The 17,190-nt window shown below is 50.0% G+C and overlaps 1 protein-coding gene across 1 annotated transcript in view; it reads right to left on the reverse strand.

Annotated features, from left to right (window-relative positions):
• sptbn4b (spectrin, beta, non-erythrocytic 4b) overlaps positions 1 to 17,190 on the reverse strand; it is a gene marked incomplete at its 5' end in the record, with an annotated part of 283,604 nt that overhangs the window by 259,010 nt on the left and 7,404 nt on the right. The window contains 3 exons of the mRNA XM_072489877.1: positions 2,671 to 2,821; positions 11,644 to 11,946; positions 15,634 to 15,792. Of these exons, the coding sequence (XP_072345978.1) occupies positions 2,671 to 2,821; positions 11,644 to 11,946; positions 15,634 to 15,792 (613 nt within the window). The remainder of the gene's footprint in view (positions 1 to 2,670; positions 2,822 to 11,643; positions 11,947 to 15,633; positions 15,793 to 17,190) is intronic.

A 17,190-nucleotide genomic window follows, 5' to 3' on the forward strand; every position in this document is an offset into this window, starting at 1 on the left:
GGTATAATGGGGGCACAGTGGTTAGCACTGCTGCCTCACAACGCCAGGGACCCGGGTTCGATTTTGGCTTGGGTCACTGTCTGTGCGGAGTTTGTACATTCTCCCCGTGTCTGCGTGGGTTTCTTCCGGGTGCTCCGGTTTCCTCCCACAGTCCAAACATGCGCAGTTTAGGTGGATTGGCCGTGGTAAAAATTGTACCCCAGAGGATACAGAGCGACCTTACGGGTCCCTGCCCACAAACCGTTCAAGGTAGCAGGGCAGGTGGTTCAGAAAGCATACGGGATATTTTCTTTCCAAAGTTGATATTCGGAATATTCCTGCTTCGTTTATGGGATGTGATGTTGGATGGGCCCGGCATTTGTTGCCAGTCCCAAATTGCCCTTGAGGGGCAGAGAGTGAGAGGCCGAGGAGTGAGGAACTGAGGACAGAGAGACTAAGGAGTGGCACTGAGATGCGAGGGGCAGGTTGTAGGGGGGGGTGAAGGGTGAGGGTCGGAGGCGTGAGGGGCTAAGGAGTGAGGGGCTGAGGGCTGAGGGACAGGAAGTCAAGGTCTGAGGAGTGAGGGGCAGGGAGTGAGGGGCTGAGGAGTGAGGTGATTTGTTAAGTTGCAGGTGTAACATAAGCGGCTTCCTTGTGGTGCACTTGACAAAGGAAGGTTCAGACGTGGGGATAACTTCAACACGTTTATTAAACTATTTACACTTCTATTGTTCGACACTACTGCTAATCCTACTATAGTTACCCAGACTGACTAACCAGTTGCTGCAATCCACGTGGTGGGTGTAATATTGAATCAACCCTGTGTCTGCACTCACTGACTGTCTCCACTGGAAAGAGGCAGATCATGTGTGTGGTGTCCTTTATATATGGGTTGGTGTAATGCCCCCCTGTGGTCGTGTCACCTCCTTGTGTATCATGAATGTCTATTGGTCGTGTCCTATCTACTTGATCTATTGGTTGAGTGTGTGTGTGTGTGATGTCACTGGTGCTCTCTCTAGTGTCTAGCTAGCCTACATGTATTTACATCGAGGCACATCACAACATGAGGGACTGAGGATGAGGAGTGAGAGGCTGAGGAGTAAGGGACTGAGGAGTGAGGGGCTGAGGAGTGAGGGGCAGGGAGTGAGGGGCTGAGGAATGAGGGACTGAGGATGAGGAGTGAGGGGCTGCGAGAGTGAGGGGCTGAGGACTGAGGAGTGAGGGACTGAGGAGTGAGGGACTGAGGAGCGAGGGGCAGGTTGTAGGGGGGTGAAGGGTGAGGGGAAAAAGAGTGAGGGGCGGAGGAGTGAGGGGCTAAGGAGTGACTGGCTGAGGACTGAGGGTCGGGAAGTCAAGGTCTGAGGAATGAGGGGCAGGGAGTGAGGGGCAGGGAGTGAGGGACTGAGGAGTGAGGTACAAGGAGTGAGGGGCAAGGAGTGAGGGGCAAGGAGTGAGGGGCAAGGAGTGAGGGGCTGAGGAGCGAGGGGCTGAGGAACGAGGGGCTGAGGGGTGAGGGGCTGAGGAGCGAGGGGTTGGGGAGTGAGGGGCTGGGGAGCGAGGGACTGAGGAGCGAGGGACTGAGGAGTGAGGGACTGAGGAGTGAGGGGCTGAGGAGTGACGGGGTGAGGAGTGAGGGGCTGAGGAGTGAGGGGCTGGGGAGCGAGGGGCTGAGGAGCGAGGGGCTGAGGAGCGAGGGGTTGGGGAGTGAGGGGCTGGGGAGCGAGAGACTGAGGAGCGAGGGACTGAGGAGTGAGGGACTGAGGAGTGAGGGACTGAGGAGTGAGGGGCTGAGGAGTGACGGGCTGAGGAGTGAGGGGCTGAGGAGTGACGGGGTGAGGAGTGACGGGCTGAGGAGTGAGGGGCTGAGGAGCGAGGGGTTGGGGAGTGAGGGGCTGGGGAGCGAGGGACTGAGGAGCGAGGGACTGAGGAGTGAGGGACTGAGGAGTGACGGGCTGAGGAGTGACGGGCTGAGGAGTGAGGGGCTGAGGCGTGAGGGGCTGAGGAGCGAGGGACTGAGGAGTGAGGGGCTGAGGAGTGACGGGCTGAGGAGTGACGGGCTGAGGAGTGACGGGGTGAGGAGTGAGGGGCTGAGGAGTGAGGGGCTGAGGAGTGACGGGCTGAGGAGTGAGGGGCTGAGGAGTGACGGGGTGAGGAGTGAGGGGCTGAGGAGTGAGGGGCTGAGGAGCGAGGGACTGAGGAGCGAGGGACTGAGGAGTGAGGGGCTGAGGAGTGACGGGCTGAGGAGTGAGGGGCTGAGGAGTGAGGGGCTGAGGAGTGAGGGGCTGAGGAGCGAGGGACTGAGGAGTGAGGGGCTGAGGAGCGAGGGGCTGAGGAGTGAGGGGCTGAGGAGTGAGGGGCTGAGGAGTGACGGGCTGAGGAGTGAGGGGCAGCTGCTGCTCCTTGGAAAATTCCCTCAGGAAAATATTTTGCTGGAATGTGTGGCTTTTTAGGAGCTTGTTTCTGGAGACGGGAGCTCAGTTTTGATCATGTTCTCATTAATCCACAGCATTAAACCTCGCGATCAATCACAATTCAACACAACAGCTGTTTGGGCCTGAACTGAAATGACTGGCGAGCCTGTTGCTGAGATGTTGTGTCTGCAGCGGAAGCTGGAAATTGTGAGGGAAAACACTGGGAAATCGCTGACTCAACTCCCCCTCAACTTCAGATAACTCTGACTTACACACTGACCTTCCAACTGGGCAAACTCCAGGGCGGCTACATTCAAGCTCTTCACCCGCTCGGCCTGCACTGTGATATCCGCCTCCAGGAGGCCGTGTTTCTGGAGCAAGTCCTCGGCTTCCAACAGGTGCTTCCCCAAATCCTTCCAACACAACAGCATCTGGGGAAGAGGTGGAAAAGGTGAAAGCGAGATCCAGGCAGCGCTGGGCCACTGGAGAGGGCCCATTGTGTCCCGCCCCCGGACAGAATCGGCATTCCTGGCAACGCAAGATTTGAAGGGTTCGGTGGGGGTGGGGGGGGGGTGGGGGGCACATTTACCTAAACGGGCAGCCAACTAGTGGTCAGTAATTTGAGATGGTTTATGAAGAAACATCAGTCTCGGGACGTGATTCTCCGAACCCTCCGCCCCGTGTTTCTCAAAGGTGCCGTTTGCGAACGGCGACATTCTCTCTTCCCGCCGCTTGTCAGCGTGATTTCCAGTCCGAGCCGCGCCACGCAGATGGCGGTGCGCAGCCAGCGGGAATAGGGGAATAACAACGGCCGGAGAACTCCGGCCTAGACATGACATATTACGTTTTTAGATTGAAATTGTAGACAACACCACAGCATTTTATGATAACAGCGTATGTCTCTCTCACCGACATGTTAGGAAAATGTTTGCTCGATAACCTCGGCCTTCCTCCTCCTCTTTTCTCTGGTCCATCTGCCCAAGGACCACTCCCACCTGACCAGCACCTCTGCCCCTACTCTGGGTATAACACCAGGATATATACGCACATATATATATCATTCCTTTGGCCGCAGGTAGCTTGTCCAGTGTCGATCATTTTTCGAACACCTCTGACCAATGGCCACAGGGCAGGTACCCGGGATGTCAGTGTGGTTACCTCCTCCCCTCTTCGTCACCCTGCTCCAGATCAGCTTTCTAGTTTACGTCATTCCCCACACTTCCATGACTTGAGGGTCATATTCCGGTCCTTTCTAAACATTTGCGTCGATAAAAGGGGCGCACAGGACGTTATCCCAGCTTCGGAATTTCAACATGGCAACCTGAAACAAGTCCGTTTGGAGGTCAATGTAGAATCCTAGGGGCGGGGGGGTTTGCTAGAGCGGTTGGGGAGCGTTTAAACTAATGTGGCAGGCGGCTGGGAACCGATGCAGGAAGTCGGAAAGTAGTAAAACGGGCAGAAACAAAAGGCAGTAAGGGGGAAAGTGTAAGGCAGAGAAGCCGTAGTCAAAACTCAAAAAGGGCGACAGTACAAGGTACAGTGACTGAGGGGAGCTCAGTGAATAGGACCAGGAATACTAAAAGGAATAAAACGGGAAGTGAAAACATTAATGGTAAACAACGCGGCAGGTTGTGACATGAAGAGGTAGTATTGGCTGAAGTTAGAAACAGGAAAGGAGAGGTCACCCTGTTGGGAGTTTTTTATAGGCCTCCTAATAGTTCTAGGGATGTAGAGGAAAGGATGGCGAAGATGATTCTGGATATGAGCGAAAGTAACAGGGTAGTTATTATGGGAGACTTTAACTTTCCAAATATTGACTGGAAAATATATAGTTCGAGTACAATAGATGGGTCGTTTTTTGTACAGTGTGTGCAGGAGGGTTTCCTGAAACAATATGTTGACAGGCCAACAAGAGGCGAGGCCACGTTGGATTTGGTTTTGGGTAATGAACCAGGCCAGGTGTTGGATTTGGAGGTAGGAGAGCACTTTGGGGACAGTGACCACAATTCGGTGACGTTTACGTTAATGATGGAAAGGGATAAGTATACACCGCAGGGCAAGAGTTATAGCTGGGGGAAGGGCAATTATGATGCCATTAGACGTGACTTGGGGGGGATAAGGTGGAGAAGTAGGCTGCAAGTGTTGGGCACACTGGATAAGTGGGGCTTGTTCAAGGATCAGCTACTGCGTGTTCTTGATAAGTATGTACCGGTCAGACAGGGAGGAAGGCGTCGAGCGAGGGAACCGTGGTTTACCAAGGAAGTGGAATCTCTTGTTAAGAGGAAGAAGGAGGCCTATGTGAAGATGAAGCGTGAAGTTTCGGTTGGGGCGATGGATAGTTACAAGGTAGCGAGGAAGGATCTAAAGAGAGAGCTAAGACGAGCAAGGAGGGGACATGAGAAGTATTTGGCAGGAAGGATCAAGGAAAACCCAAAAGCTTTCTATAGGTATGTCAGGAATAAGCGAATGACTAGGGAAAGAGTAGGACCAGTCAAGGACAGGGATGGGAAATTGTGTGTGGAGTCTGAAGAGATAGGCGAGATACTAAATGAATATTTTTCGTCAGTATTCACTCAGGAAAAAGATAATGTTGTGGATGAGAATGCTGAGCCCCAGGCTAATAGAATAGATGGCATTGAGGTACGTAGGGAAGAGGTGTTGGCAATTCTGGACAGGCTGAAAATAGATAAGTCCCCGGGACCTGATGGGATTTATCCTAGGATTCTATGGGAGGCCAGGGAAGAGATTGCTGGACCTTTGGCTTTGATTTTTATGTCATCATTGGCTACAGGAATAGTGCCAGAGGACTGGAGGACAGCAAATGTGGTCCCTTTGTTCAAAAAGGGGAGCAGAGACAACCCCGGCAACTATAGACCGGTGAGCCTCACGTCTGTAGTGGGTAAAGTCTTGGAGGGGATTATAAGGGACAAGATTTATAATCATCTAGATAGGAATAATATGATCAGGGATAGTCAGCATGGCTTTGTGAAGGGTAGGTCATGCCTCACAAACCTTATTGAGTTCTTTGAGAAGGTGACTGAACAGGTAGACGAGGGTAGAGCAGTTGATGTGGTGTATATGGATTTCAGCAAAGCGTTTGATAAGGTTCCCCACGGTAGGCTATTGCAAAAAATACGGAGGCTGGGGATTGAGGGTGATTTAGAGATGTGGATCAGAAATTGGCTAGCTGAAAGAAGACAGAGGGTGGTGGTTGATGGGAAATGTTCAGAATGGAGTACAGTCACAAGTGGAGTACCACAAGGATCTGTTCTGGGGCCGTTGCTGTTTGTCATTTTTATCAATGACCTAGAGGAAGGCGCAGAAGGGTGGGTGAGTAAATTTGCAGACGATACTAAAGTCGGTGGTGTTGTCAATAGTGTGGAAGGATGTAGCAGGTTACAGAGGGATATAGATAAGCTGCAGAGCTGGGCTGAGAGGTGGCAAATGGAGTTTAATGTAGAGAAGTGTGAGGTGATTCACTTTGGAAGGAATAACAGGAATGCGGAATATTTGGCTAATGGTAAAGTTCTTGAAAGTGTGGCTGAGCAGAGGGATCTAGGTGCCCATGTACATAGATCCCTGAAAGTTGCTACCCAGGTTGATAGGGTTGTGAAGAAGGCCTATGGAGTGTTGGCCTTTATTGGTAGAGAGATTGAGTTCCGGAGTCGGGAGGTCATGTTGCAGCTGTACAGAACTCTGGTCCGGCCGCATTTGGAGTATTGCGTACAGTTCTGGTCACCGCATTATAGGAAGGACGTGGAGGCTTTGGAGCGGGTGCAGAGGAGATTTACCAGAATGTTGCCTGGTATGGAGGGAAAATCTTATGAGGAAAGGCTGACGGACTTGAGGTTGTTTTCGTTGGAGAGAAGAACGTTAAGAGGAGACTTAATAGAGGCATACAAAATGATCAGGGGGTTGGATAGGGTGGACAGTGAGAGCCTTCTCCCGCGGATGGATATGGCTGGCACGAGGGGACATAACTTTAAACTGAGGGGTAATAGATATAGGACAGAGGTCAGAGGTAGGTTCTTTACGCAAAGAGTAGTGAGGCCGTGGAATGCCCTACCTGCTACAGTAGTGAACTCGCCAACATTGAGGGCATTTAAAAGTTTATTGGATAAACATATGGATGATAATGGCATAGTGTAGGTTAGATGGCTTTTGTTTCGGTGCAACATCGTGGGCCGAAGGGCCTGTACTGCGCTGTATTGTTCTATGTTCTATGTTCTATGTAAGATATGGGTTCAACTACAAGGAAAATTAGGAGAAAAGTTAAGAGGAAAAATAACTTAGGAGAGGTTACTGATCGAGATGTTAAGATTCAAAACAGAGGTATAAAAGCCAACATAAGTGTACTTTACCTGAATGCTCGTAGTATTCGGAATAAGGTAAATGAGTTGGTGGCGCAAATCATCGTGAATGACTATGATTTAGTGGCCATTGCGGAAACATGGTTAAAGGTTGGTCACGACTGGGAGTTAAATATCCACGGGTATCAAACTATACGGAAGGACAGAGGGGATGGTAAGGGAGGTGGTGTAGCTCTGTTATTTAAGGATAACATCCGGGCAATGGTGAGGGATGACATCAGTGCTATGGAGGGTAAGGTTGAATCCATTTGGGTGGAAATCAGGAATAGTAAGGCGGAAAAGTCACTGATAGGAGTAGTCTATAGGCCATCAAATAGTAACATTATGGTGGGGCAGGCAATAAACAAAGAAATAACGGATGCATGTAGAAATGGTACAGCAGTTATCATGGGGGATTTTAATCTACATGTTGATTGGTTTAACCAGGTCGGTCAAGGCAGCCTTAAGGAGGAGTTTATAGAATGTATCTGCGATAGTTTCTTAGAACAGTATGAAATGGAACCTACGAGGGAACAAGCGGTCCTAGATCTGGTCCTGTGAAATGAGACAGGATTGATTAATGATCTCATCGTTAGGGATCCTCTCAGAAGGAGCGATCACAATATGATGGAATTTAAAATACAGATGGAGGGTGAGAAGGTAAAATGAAACACTAGGGTTTTGTGCTTAAACAAAGGAGATTACAATGGGATGAGAGCTAGCTAAGGTAGACTGGGAGCAAAGACTTTATGGTGAAACAGTTGAGGAACAGTGGAGAACCTTCCAAGAAAGAGATTATCATCGACATCAGGAAGCGTAGTGGAGAACATGCCCCTGTCTACATCAATGGGAACAAAGTAGAAAGAGTCGAGAGCTTCAGGATTTTAGGTGTACAGATCACCAGCAGCCTGTCTTGGTCCCCCCATGCTGACACTATAGTTAATAAAGCCCACCAACGACTCTACTTTCTCAGAACACTAAGGAAATTAGGCATGTCAGCCACGACCCTCACCAACTTCTACAGTTGCACCATGGAAAACATTCTTTCTGGTTGTATCACAGCTTGGTATGGAGCCTGCTCTGCCCAAGACCGCAGGAAACTACAAAAGGTCGTGAATGTAGCCCAGTCCATCACGCAAACCAGCCTCCCATCCATTGACTCTATCTATAATTCCCGCTGCCTCGGAAAGGCAGCCAGCATAATTAAGGACCCCACGCACCCCGGACATACTCTCTTCCACCTTCTTCCGTCAGGAAAAAGATACCAAAGTTTGAGGTCACGTACCAACCGACTCAAGAACAGCTTCTTCCCCATTGCCATCAGACTTTTGAATGGCCGTACCTCGTATTAAGTTGATCTTTTCTCTACACCTGGCTATAACTGTAACATTATATTCTGCAGTCTCTCCTTCCTTCCCCATGTACGGTATGCATTGTCTGTACAGTGTGCAAGAAACAATACTTTTCATTGTAAACTAATACATGTGACAATAATAAATCACATCAAAAGCGATTTTTCACAGTGCTCAGCAAAGGTTTATACCAACAAAAAGGAAGGACGGTAGAAAGAGGGAAAATCGACCGTGGATATCTAAGGAAATAAGGGAGAGTATCAAATTGAAGGAAAAGGCATACAAAGTAGCAAAGATTAGTGGGAGACGAGAGGACTGGGAAATCATTAGGGGCCAACAGAAAGCTACTAAAAAAGCTATAAAGAAGAGTAAGATAGATTATGAGAGTAAACTTGCTCAGAATATAAAAACAGATAGTAAAAGTTTCTACAAATATATAAAACAAAAAAGAGTGGCTAAGGTCCTTTAGAGGATGAGAAGGGAGATTTAATAATGGGAGATAAGGAAATGACTGAGGAACTGAACAGGTTTTTTGGGTCGGTCTTCACAGTGGAAGACACAAATAACATGCCAGTGACTGACAGAAATGAGGCTATGACAGACGAGGACCTTGAGATGATTGTTATCACTAAGGAGGTATGATGGGCAAGCTAATGGGGCTAAAAGGTAGACAGGTCTCCTGGCCCTGATGGAATGCATCCCAGAGTGCTAAAAGAGATGGCTAGGGAAATTGCAAATGTACTAGTGATAATTTACCAAAATTCACTAGACTCTGGGGTGGTCCCAGCGGATTGGAAATTAGCAAACGTGACACCACTGTTTAAAAAAGGAGGTAGGCAGAAAGCGGGTAATTATTGGCCAGTTAGCTTAACTTCGGTAGTAGGGAAGATGCTGGAATCTATCATCAAGGAAGAAATAGCGAGGCATCAGGATGGAAATTGTCCCATTGAGCAGACGCAGCATGGGTTCATAAAGGGCAGGTTGTGCCTAACTAATTCAGTGGAATGTTTTGAGGACATTACCAGTGAGGTAGATAACGGGGAGCCAATGGATGTGGTATATCTGGATTTCCAGAAAGCCTTTGACAAGGTGCCACACAAAAGGTTGCTGCATAAGATAAAGATGCATGGCATTAAGGGTAAAGTAGTAGCATGGATAGAGGATTGGTTAATTAATAGAAAGCAAAAAGTGGGGATTAATGGGTGTTTCTCTGGTTGGCAATCAGTAGCTAGTGGTGTCCCTCAGGGATAAGTGTTCTCCCCACAATTGTTCACAATTTACATAGATGATTTGGAGTTGGGGACCAAGGGCAATGTGTCCAAGTTTGCAGATGACACTAAGATAAGTGGTAAAGCAAAAAGTGCAGAGGATACCGGAAGTCTGCAGAGGGATTTGGATATGTTAAGTGAATAGGCTAGGGTCTGGCAGATGGAATACAATGTTGACAAATGCGAGGTTATCCATTTTGGTACAAAATAACAGCAAAAGGGATTATTATTTAAATGATAAAATATTAAAACATGCTGCTGTGCAGAGAGATCTGGATGTGCTAGTGCATGAGTCGCAAAAAGTTGGTTTACAGGTGAACAGGTGATTAAGAAGGCGAGTGGAATTTTGTTCTTCATTCATCGAGGGATGGAGTTTAAGACTAGGGAGGTTATGCTGCAATTGTATAAGGTGTTAGTGAGGCCACACCTGGAGTATTGTGTTCAGTTTTGGTCTCCTTACCTGAGAAAGGACGTACTGGCGCTGGAGGGTGTGCAGAGGAGATTCACTAGGTTAATCCCAGAAGTGAAGAGGTTGGATTACGAGGAGAGGTTGAGTAGACTGGGACTGTGCTCGTTGGAATTTAGAAGGATGCGGGGGGATCTTATAGAAACATATAAGATTACGAAGGGAATAGATAGGATAGATGCGGGCAGGTTGTTTCCACTGGCGGGTTAAAGCAGAACTAGGGGGCATAGCCTCAAAATAAGGGGAAGTAGATTTCGGACTGAGTTTAGGAGGAACTTCTTCACCCAAAGGGTTATGAATCTATGGAATTCCTTGCCCAGTGAAGCAGTTGAGGCCCCTTCATTAAATGTTTTTAAGATAAAGTTAGATAGTTTTTTGAAGAATAAAGGGAGTAAGGGTTATGGTGTTCGGGCCGGAAAGTGGAGCTGAGTGCACAAAAGATGAGCGGATCATTGAATGGTGGAGCAGGCTCGAGGGGCCAGATGGCCTACGCCTGCTCCTAGTTCTTATGTTCATACGGGGCAGAAGGAGGCCATTCGGCCCATCTCGTCTGCACCGACCCTCTGAAAGAGCACCCTATCCTGGCCCACTCCCCCTGCCCTATCCCTGTCACCCCATAACCCAACTAACCTTTTGGACACTAACGGGCGATTTAGCATGGCCAATCCACCTAACCTGCACATCTTTGGACAAAAAGAGGCAATTTGGCATGATCAATCCACCATTGTGGGAGGAAACCCACGCAGACACGGGGAGAACGTGAAAACTCCACAAATGTTTAGAAATCCACTTTCCAGAGAGAGGATCAATCCAGAGAGCATCCGACACCACGTTACCGCCCTCCCCCCCCTTCTCCATCCCGGCTCTGGTACCCATGCGTCGGTGCTCGTGACGCTCCCCAACCTCACAGTGCCGGAGACCACCCAGCTGCTCCCCAAACCCTCACCTAAATAAACCCATCACAGAACGATACTGCACAGGCGCAGCCCATTCAGGACACCACGTCAGTGCCAGTTCTTTGAAAGAGCTATCCAATGTTGCGAAATGGGGGTGGGTGTTGGGACAGGCTAATGCTCTGGGGGATGCGGGTTCAAATCCCACCGCGGCAGCTGGTAAAGTTTAAATTCAATTTATAATCTCAAATTGGAAAAACTAGCCTCAGTAACGGTGACAGTGAAACCATTGTCGCAAAAAAAAAAAAAAAAAAATCTGGTTCACTGCTGTCCTTTGGGGAAGGAAATCTGCTGTCATTACCCGGTCTGGCCTACATGTGGCGCCAGACTCCACGGCAATGCGGTTGACTCCGAACTGCCCTCCGAAACTCGGTTCAAGGGCAATTAGGGATGGGCAACAAATGCTGGCCCAGCCCAGCGACGGCCCCGCCCACAAAAGAACAAAAATAAACTCGTGCCACACCCCTTGCTCCTTCCCTGTTACCTCGCATTCCATTCAGGGTTTGTCCGAATCCCTTTGGAAAGTAATGATTGAATCCGTTTCCAGTGCCAATCCCGGGCATCGTCGCTTGCACCAATCCCGCTGTATGTAAGACTCCTTACTGTGCCCACCCCAGTCCAATGCCGGCATCTCCACGTCATGTCATAAAGAAAATCTCCCTCAGGTTCTTCATCGAGCGCCTTAAACCCTCTGGATACAGTTGGTCTTTATTTACTCTGTCAAAACCATTCATGATTTTTGACCACCTCGACTAAATCCCTTCTTAATGTTTTCTGCTCGTAAGAGGGTAAGCCCAGCAGTGGGAAGGGGGGGGGGGGCAGTGGGAGGGGGGGGGGGGGGGGTCATAGGCAGCGCCCGCCTCACCTGCATCTCCTCCATCCAGTCGATCATGTGAACCATCTCCTGGAAGATTTTCTGCAGAGATACATTTAACTGCAGCCGTTCCCTGCGAGCGTTCAGCGTCTCCTCCAAGAAGCTCCACAGACGCAGGATGTTATCCTTCTGTGCGGAGATGCGTTTACTGTCGTAGTAACTCTCCGAGTCCAGTTCCAGGGCCAGCTCAGTGATCACCTGCACTCGCTCCCGGTACGAGGACACATCCGCCTCAATGGCTTCGTGCTTCTTCATCGCAGCTTCCACTGCGGGGAGGTCGTAGCCAAAGTTATCCTGAGAGAAAGATTAATCAGAACTCAGAGAGCTGCCTCACCCAACACCTCACATCACAACAACAATAACAGCCGGTCATGCGTTAAAATCAAAACTTCAAATCAGTAACAGAGAGAAAGGATTGTGTCGTTTTTTAAATTATTCATTCAGGGGTTGTGGGCGTCACTGGCCAGGCCCAGTATTTATTGACCATCCTTATTTGCCCCTCAAGAAGGTGGTGGTGAGCTACCTTCTTGAACCGCTGCAGTCCCTCTGGTGCAGGTGCACCAATGTGCTGTTAGAGAGTGAGGCACAATCAATCACTCTCGAGGCAAGGAGAGTCATACTAATCGGCTTTAATCAGCTAGACCTGTACCCAGCAGCTCCGATACAGAAAGTGAGGGCTGCTGGGACGGCATGGGTTCTTATACCCCGCCTCTCAGGGCGGAGCTACGTACGTTGGCCAATGGTAGACTCCTAGGTCTGGCCAATGGGCATCCACCTCTCAGGTACTGCAATACCTGGTATTACCACAGAGAGAGAGGGTGTTCCAGGATTTTGCCCCTGTGACAGTGAAGGAACGGCCAATATATTTCCAAGTCAGGATGGTGAGTGACTTGGAGGGGAACTTGCAGTTGGAGGTGATCGTAGAATCATAGAATCCCCACAGTGCAGAAGGATGTAAATCAGGTGGTCTAGTGGTTAGGATTCGGCGCTCTCACCGCCGCGGCCCGGGTTCAATTCCCGGTCAGGGAATGATGCTTTACGGGCAGCATGGTAGCTTTGTGGATAGCACAATTGCTTCACAGCTCCAGGGTCCCAGGTTCAATTCCAGATTGGGTCACTGTCTGTGCGGAGTCTGCACGTCCTCCCTGTGTGTGCGTGGGTTTCCTCCGGGTTCTCCGGTTTCCTCCCACAGTCCAAAGATGTGCAGGTTAGGTGGATTGGCCATGATAAATTGCCCTTAGTGTCCAAAATTGCCCTTAGCGTTGGGTGGGGTTACTGGGTTATGGGGATAGGGTGGCGGTGATGACCTTGGGTAGGGTGCTCTTTCGAAGAGCCAGTGCAGACTCGATGGGCCGAATGGCCTCCTTCTGCACTGTAAATTCTATGAAGTCTGTACCGACTCTCTGAAAGGGCACCCTGCCCAGGTCCACTCCCCGTAACCCCACCTGACCAACATATGTCTGGACTGTGGGAGGAAACCGGAGCACCAGGAGGAAACCCACGCAGACACGGGGAGAGCGTGCAAACTCCACACAGGCAGTGACCTGAGGTCGGAATCGAACCCGGGTCCCTGGCGCTATGAAGAAGCAGTACTAACCACTGTGCCACCCTGATATTCCTGTTCGTCTGCTGCCCTTGTCCTTCTAGGTGGTAACGGTCACGGGTTTAGAAGGTACCGTTGAAGGAGCCTCGATGGGTTCCTGCAATGGTATCTTGTAGCTGGTACTCACGGCTGCCACTGTGCGTCGGCGGAGGAGGGAGTGAATGTTTGTGATGGGGGTGCCAATCAGGCTGCTTTGTCCTGGATGGTATTGAGCTTCTTGAGTGTTGTCGGAGCTGCGCTCATCCAGGCAGGTGGAGAGTATTCCATCACACTCCTGACTTGTGCCCTGTAGATGGTGGACGGGATTTGGGAGTCAGGAGGTGAGTTACTCTCCGCAGGATTCCCAGCCTCTGACCTGCTCTTGTAGCCACAGTGTTTATATGGCTGGCACAGTTTAATTTCTGGTCAATGGTAACCCCAGGATGTTGGTGGTGGGGGTTTGGGCGAATGCCACCGATAGCCTCTCACACTTTCCCAAGTGACAGAGAAGAGTTATCACCCCCTGACCAGATAATCCTGACTCCACACTCGATCAGATTAATCTGATCTCACACCAGTTCCCGCCAAGGCTGGAATCCTGCATGGAGTTGCCATTTTCCCAGCTCCTCACCATCGACAAGTCAGGAGTCTGATGGAATACTGTCCTCTTGCCTGGATGAGTGCGGCTCCAACCCTCCTGGACAAAGCAAGCACCCCGACCTCCACCTCAAACACTCAGAGCCAGCACCGTGGCTGCACAGCGAACCATCGACGGTATGCAGGGCAGAAACCCCCTCTGGTTGGTTTGATGGTACTGCCCAAAACCACCACCTTCAGAAGAGAATATTGCCAATGTCATTGTACAATGAGGGAGCAGTGGCGCTACTGGACGGGATGAAATAGATTTAAACCAAGACAAGACACTTTAATAGGTGGCCGGAACGTCGGACGGCATGTATCCCAGATCAGTGAGGGAAGTAAAACTGGGAATGGCGGAGGCTCAGGCCAGATTCTGATAATCATCTTCGAGGTGTATTAAATTCTGACGGACATAGATAGGGTGGGCAGGGAGGAACCTGTCCCCTTGGTAAAGGGTTCAATAACCAGGGGGCATAGATTTGAGAAGCGTTTAAATGAACACTTGAAACACCAAAGCGTGCAAGGCTATGGAGCGAGTGCTGGAAAGCGGGATTAGAATGGATAGGTGCTTGATGGCCGGCGCAGACTCTATGGGCCGAAGGGCCTCTTTCCATGCTGTAAAACTCTATGACTCTATGATATAGGCTCGAGGGTGGAGGGTTAGACTGCACCTGGCGCACTGTGTGCAGTTTTGGTCCCCTTCCTCCAGAAAGGATATTGCCAGAGAGGAAGTGGGAGAAAAGGTCACCAGACTTATTCCGGGGATGGCGGGACTGTCTTATGAAGAGAAACTGGGCAAAAGGTGGTGTGGTGGTTAGCACTGCTGCCTCACAGCGCCAGAGACCCGGGTTTAATTCCGACCTCGCGTGACTGCCTATGTGCAGGTTAGGTGGATTGGTCACGATAAATTGCCTTGGTCATAATTACACCCCTCGGTGGGGTTACGGCGATAGGGTGGGGGATTGGGCCTAGGAAGGGTGCTCTTTCAGAGGGTCAGTGCAGACTCGATGGGCCGAATGGCCTCCTTCTGCACTGTAGGGATTCGCTGATTGTGTGAAACTGGCCCTGTGTTCTCTGAGAGTATTGAAGAATGAGAGGCGATCTCAACGACACTTACAAAATATTTGGACGGAACGGACTGGATTAGATGCAGGGAAGATGTTTCCTTTGGTTGGGGGAGGGTTCTCGAGCTGGGGCACAATTACAAAATAAAGGGATGGAGACGAGGAGAAATGTCTTTACCCAGAGGTTGGTGAATCTTTGGAATTCTCCGTTGCAGAGGGCTGTGGAAGCTCAGTCACTGAGTATGTTTTAAGCAGAGATTGATAGATTTCTGATTAAGGGTTAGGGGGTGGTGGATGTAAAAGGCATTTAAGTTTCCGCTCGGCTGTGATCGTATTGAACGGTGGGGCAGGCTCGACGGGCTGAATGGCCTACTCCTGACCCTACATTCCTGAACAAATACTCGACGATTTGGAGTTTAGAGTACCCAATTAATGTTTTCCAATTGAGGGGCAATTTAGCGTGGTCAATCCACCGAACCTGCACATTTTTGGGTTGTGGGGGTGAAACCCACGCAAACACGGGGAGAATGTGCAAACTCCACACGGACAGTGACCCGGAACCGGGATCGAACCTGGGACCTCGGCGCCGTGAGGCAGCAGGGCTAACCCACTGGGCCACCGTGCTGCCCTGGGGATTTTTTCTTTCCAGGGCTATGGGGGAAGAAGCGAGTGGGTTTAATTGGATAATTCTCTGACCTGGGAGATGAGGCGATGGTTCTCGTTCAACCAGGTCTCTCGCATCGCAGCCTTGTGATCAAATCGATGTGCTAACTGCTCCAGCTTCTCCTGCCGAATCAGCTCATTCCGCAACGCCACCTCACGCTCATGCTCCGCCCTCTCCAGTCTCTCCCAGGCCTAAGGAAGAATTGAAACACAAAAAAACACAAACAAGGCAGAGATGAGTCCAACAAAGAGCACACAACAAAGAAGAGTACAGCACAGGAACAGGCCCTTCGGCCCTCCAACCCTGTGCCGATCGTGCTGCCCGTCTAACCTAAAACCTTCGACCCTTCCGTGTCCCTCTATTCCCATCCTATTCATGTATTTGTCAAGGTGCCCCTTAAACGTCACTATCGTCCCTGCTTCCACCACCTCCTCCGGCAGCAGGTTCCAGGCACCCACTACCCTCTCTGTAAAAACACTTCCCTCACACATCTCCTCTAAACTTTGTCCCTCGCACCTTAAACATATATCCCCGAGTAATTGACTCTTCCACCCTGGGAAAAAGCTTCTGACTATCCACCCTGTCCATGCCACTGGTGATGAACCTACAGCCTGGAGAGGGTGAGAATGACACAGAGTGGCAGAGTGAGAGTGACTGAGTGAGAGTGACAAACTGAGAGTGACAGAGTGGGAGTGACACAGTGAGAGTGTCACAGTGAGAGTGACACAGAGAGAGTGACACACTTCTCCCATACACAAGGCCTGAGAATCCAGCACCCTGCCCAGCAGATTGTTTTAAACTTTGAGTCTTCTTCTTTGCTCCCCGTGCTTAAAGGGACATCCCGATTATTGATCCACGGACCAAAACAACAAAAGAAAATAAAAGAAATGGGAACAAAGGAAATAGACGGGAAGGACTCTCACAATCCAGGGGAGGGGGTCACGTAGTGGTATTTCATAGAATTACATAGAATTTACAGTACAGAAGGAGGCCATTCGGCCCATCGGCTCTTGGAAAGAGCACCCTACCCAAGTCCACACCTCCACCCTATCCCCATAACCCAGTAACCCCACCCAGCACTAAGGGCAATTTTTAGGCACTAAGGGCAATTTTGGACACGAAGGGCAATTTAGCTTGGCCGATCCACCTAACCTGCACATCTTTGGACTGTGGGAGGAAACCGGAGCCCCCGGAGGAAACCCACGCACACACGGGGAGGATGTGCAGACTCCGCACAGACAGTGACCCAAGCCGGAATCGAACCTGGAATCCTGGAGCTGTGAAGCAATTGTGCTAGCCACCATGCTACCGTGCTGCCCTGGACATTTCACTGGACTGGTAACACTCTGGGGACCTGGGTTCGATTCCCACCCATGGCAGATGGTGGAAATTGAATTCAATAAAAATCTGGAATGACAAAGCTAATGATAACCATGAAACCATTGTCGTAAAAACCTATTAAATGTGACTCCAGAACCACAGAGATGTGGCTGACTCTGAAATGCTCTGGTAAGCCACTTAAGGGCCACTCAAGGGCCACTCAAGGGCCTACCCAGTGACGGCCATGAATTTTTTTTTAAACCATGAAA

The sequence above is a fragment of the Scyliorhinus torazame genome, chromosome 25, assembly GCF_047496885.1.
Source record: "Scyliorhinus torazame isolate Kashiwa2021f chromosome 25, sScyTor2.1, whole genome shotgun sequence".
NCBI classification, from domain to species: domain Eukaryota; kingdom Metazoa; phylum Chordata; class Chondrichthyes; order Carcharhiniformes; family Scyliorhinidae; genus Scyliorhinus; species Scyliorhinus torazame.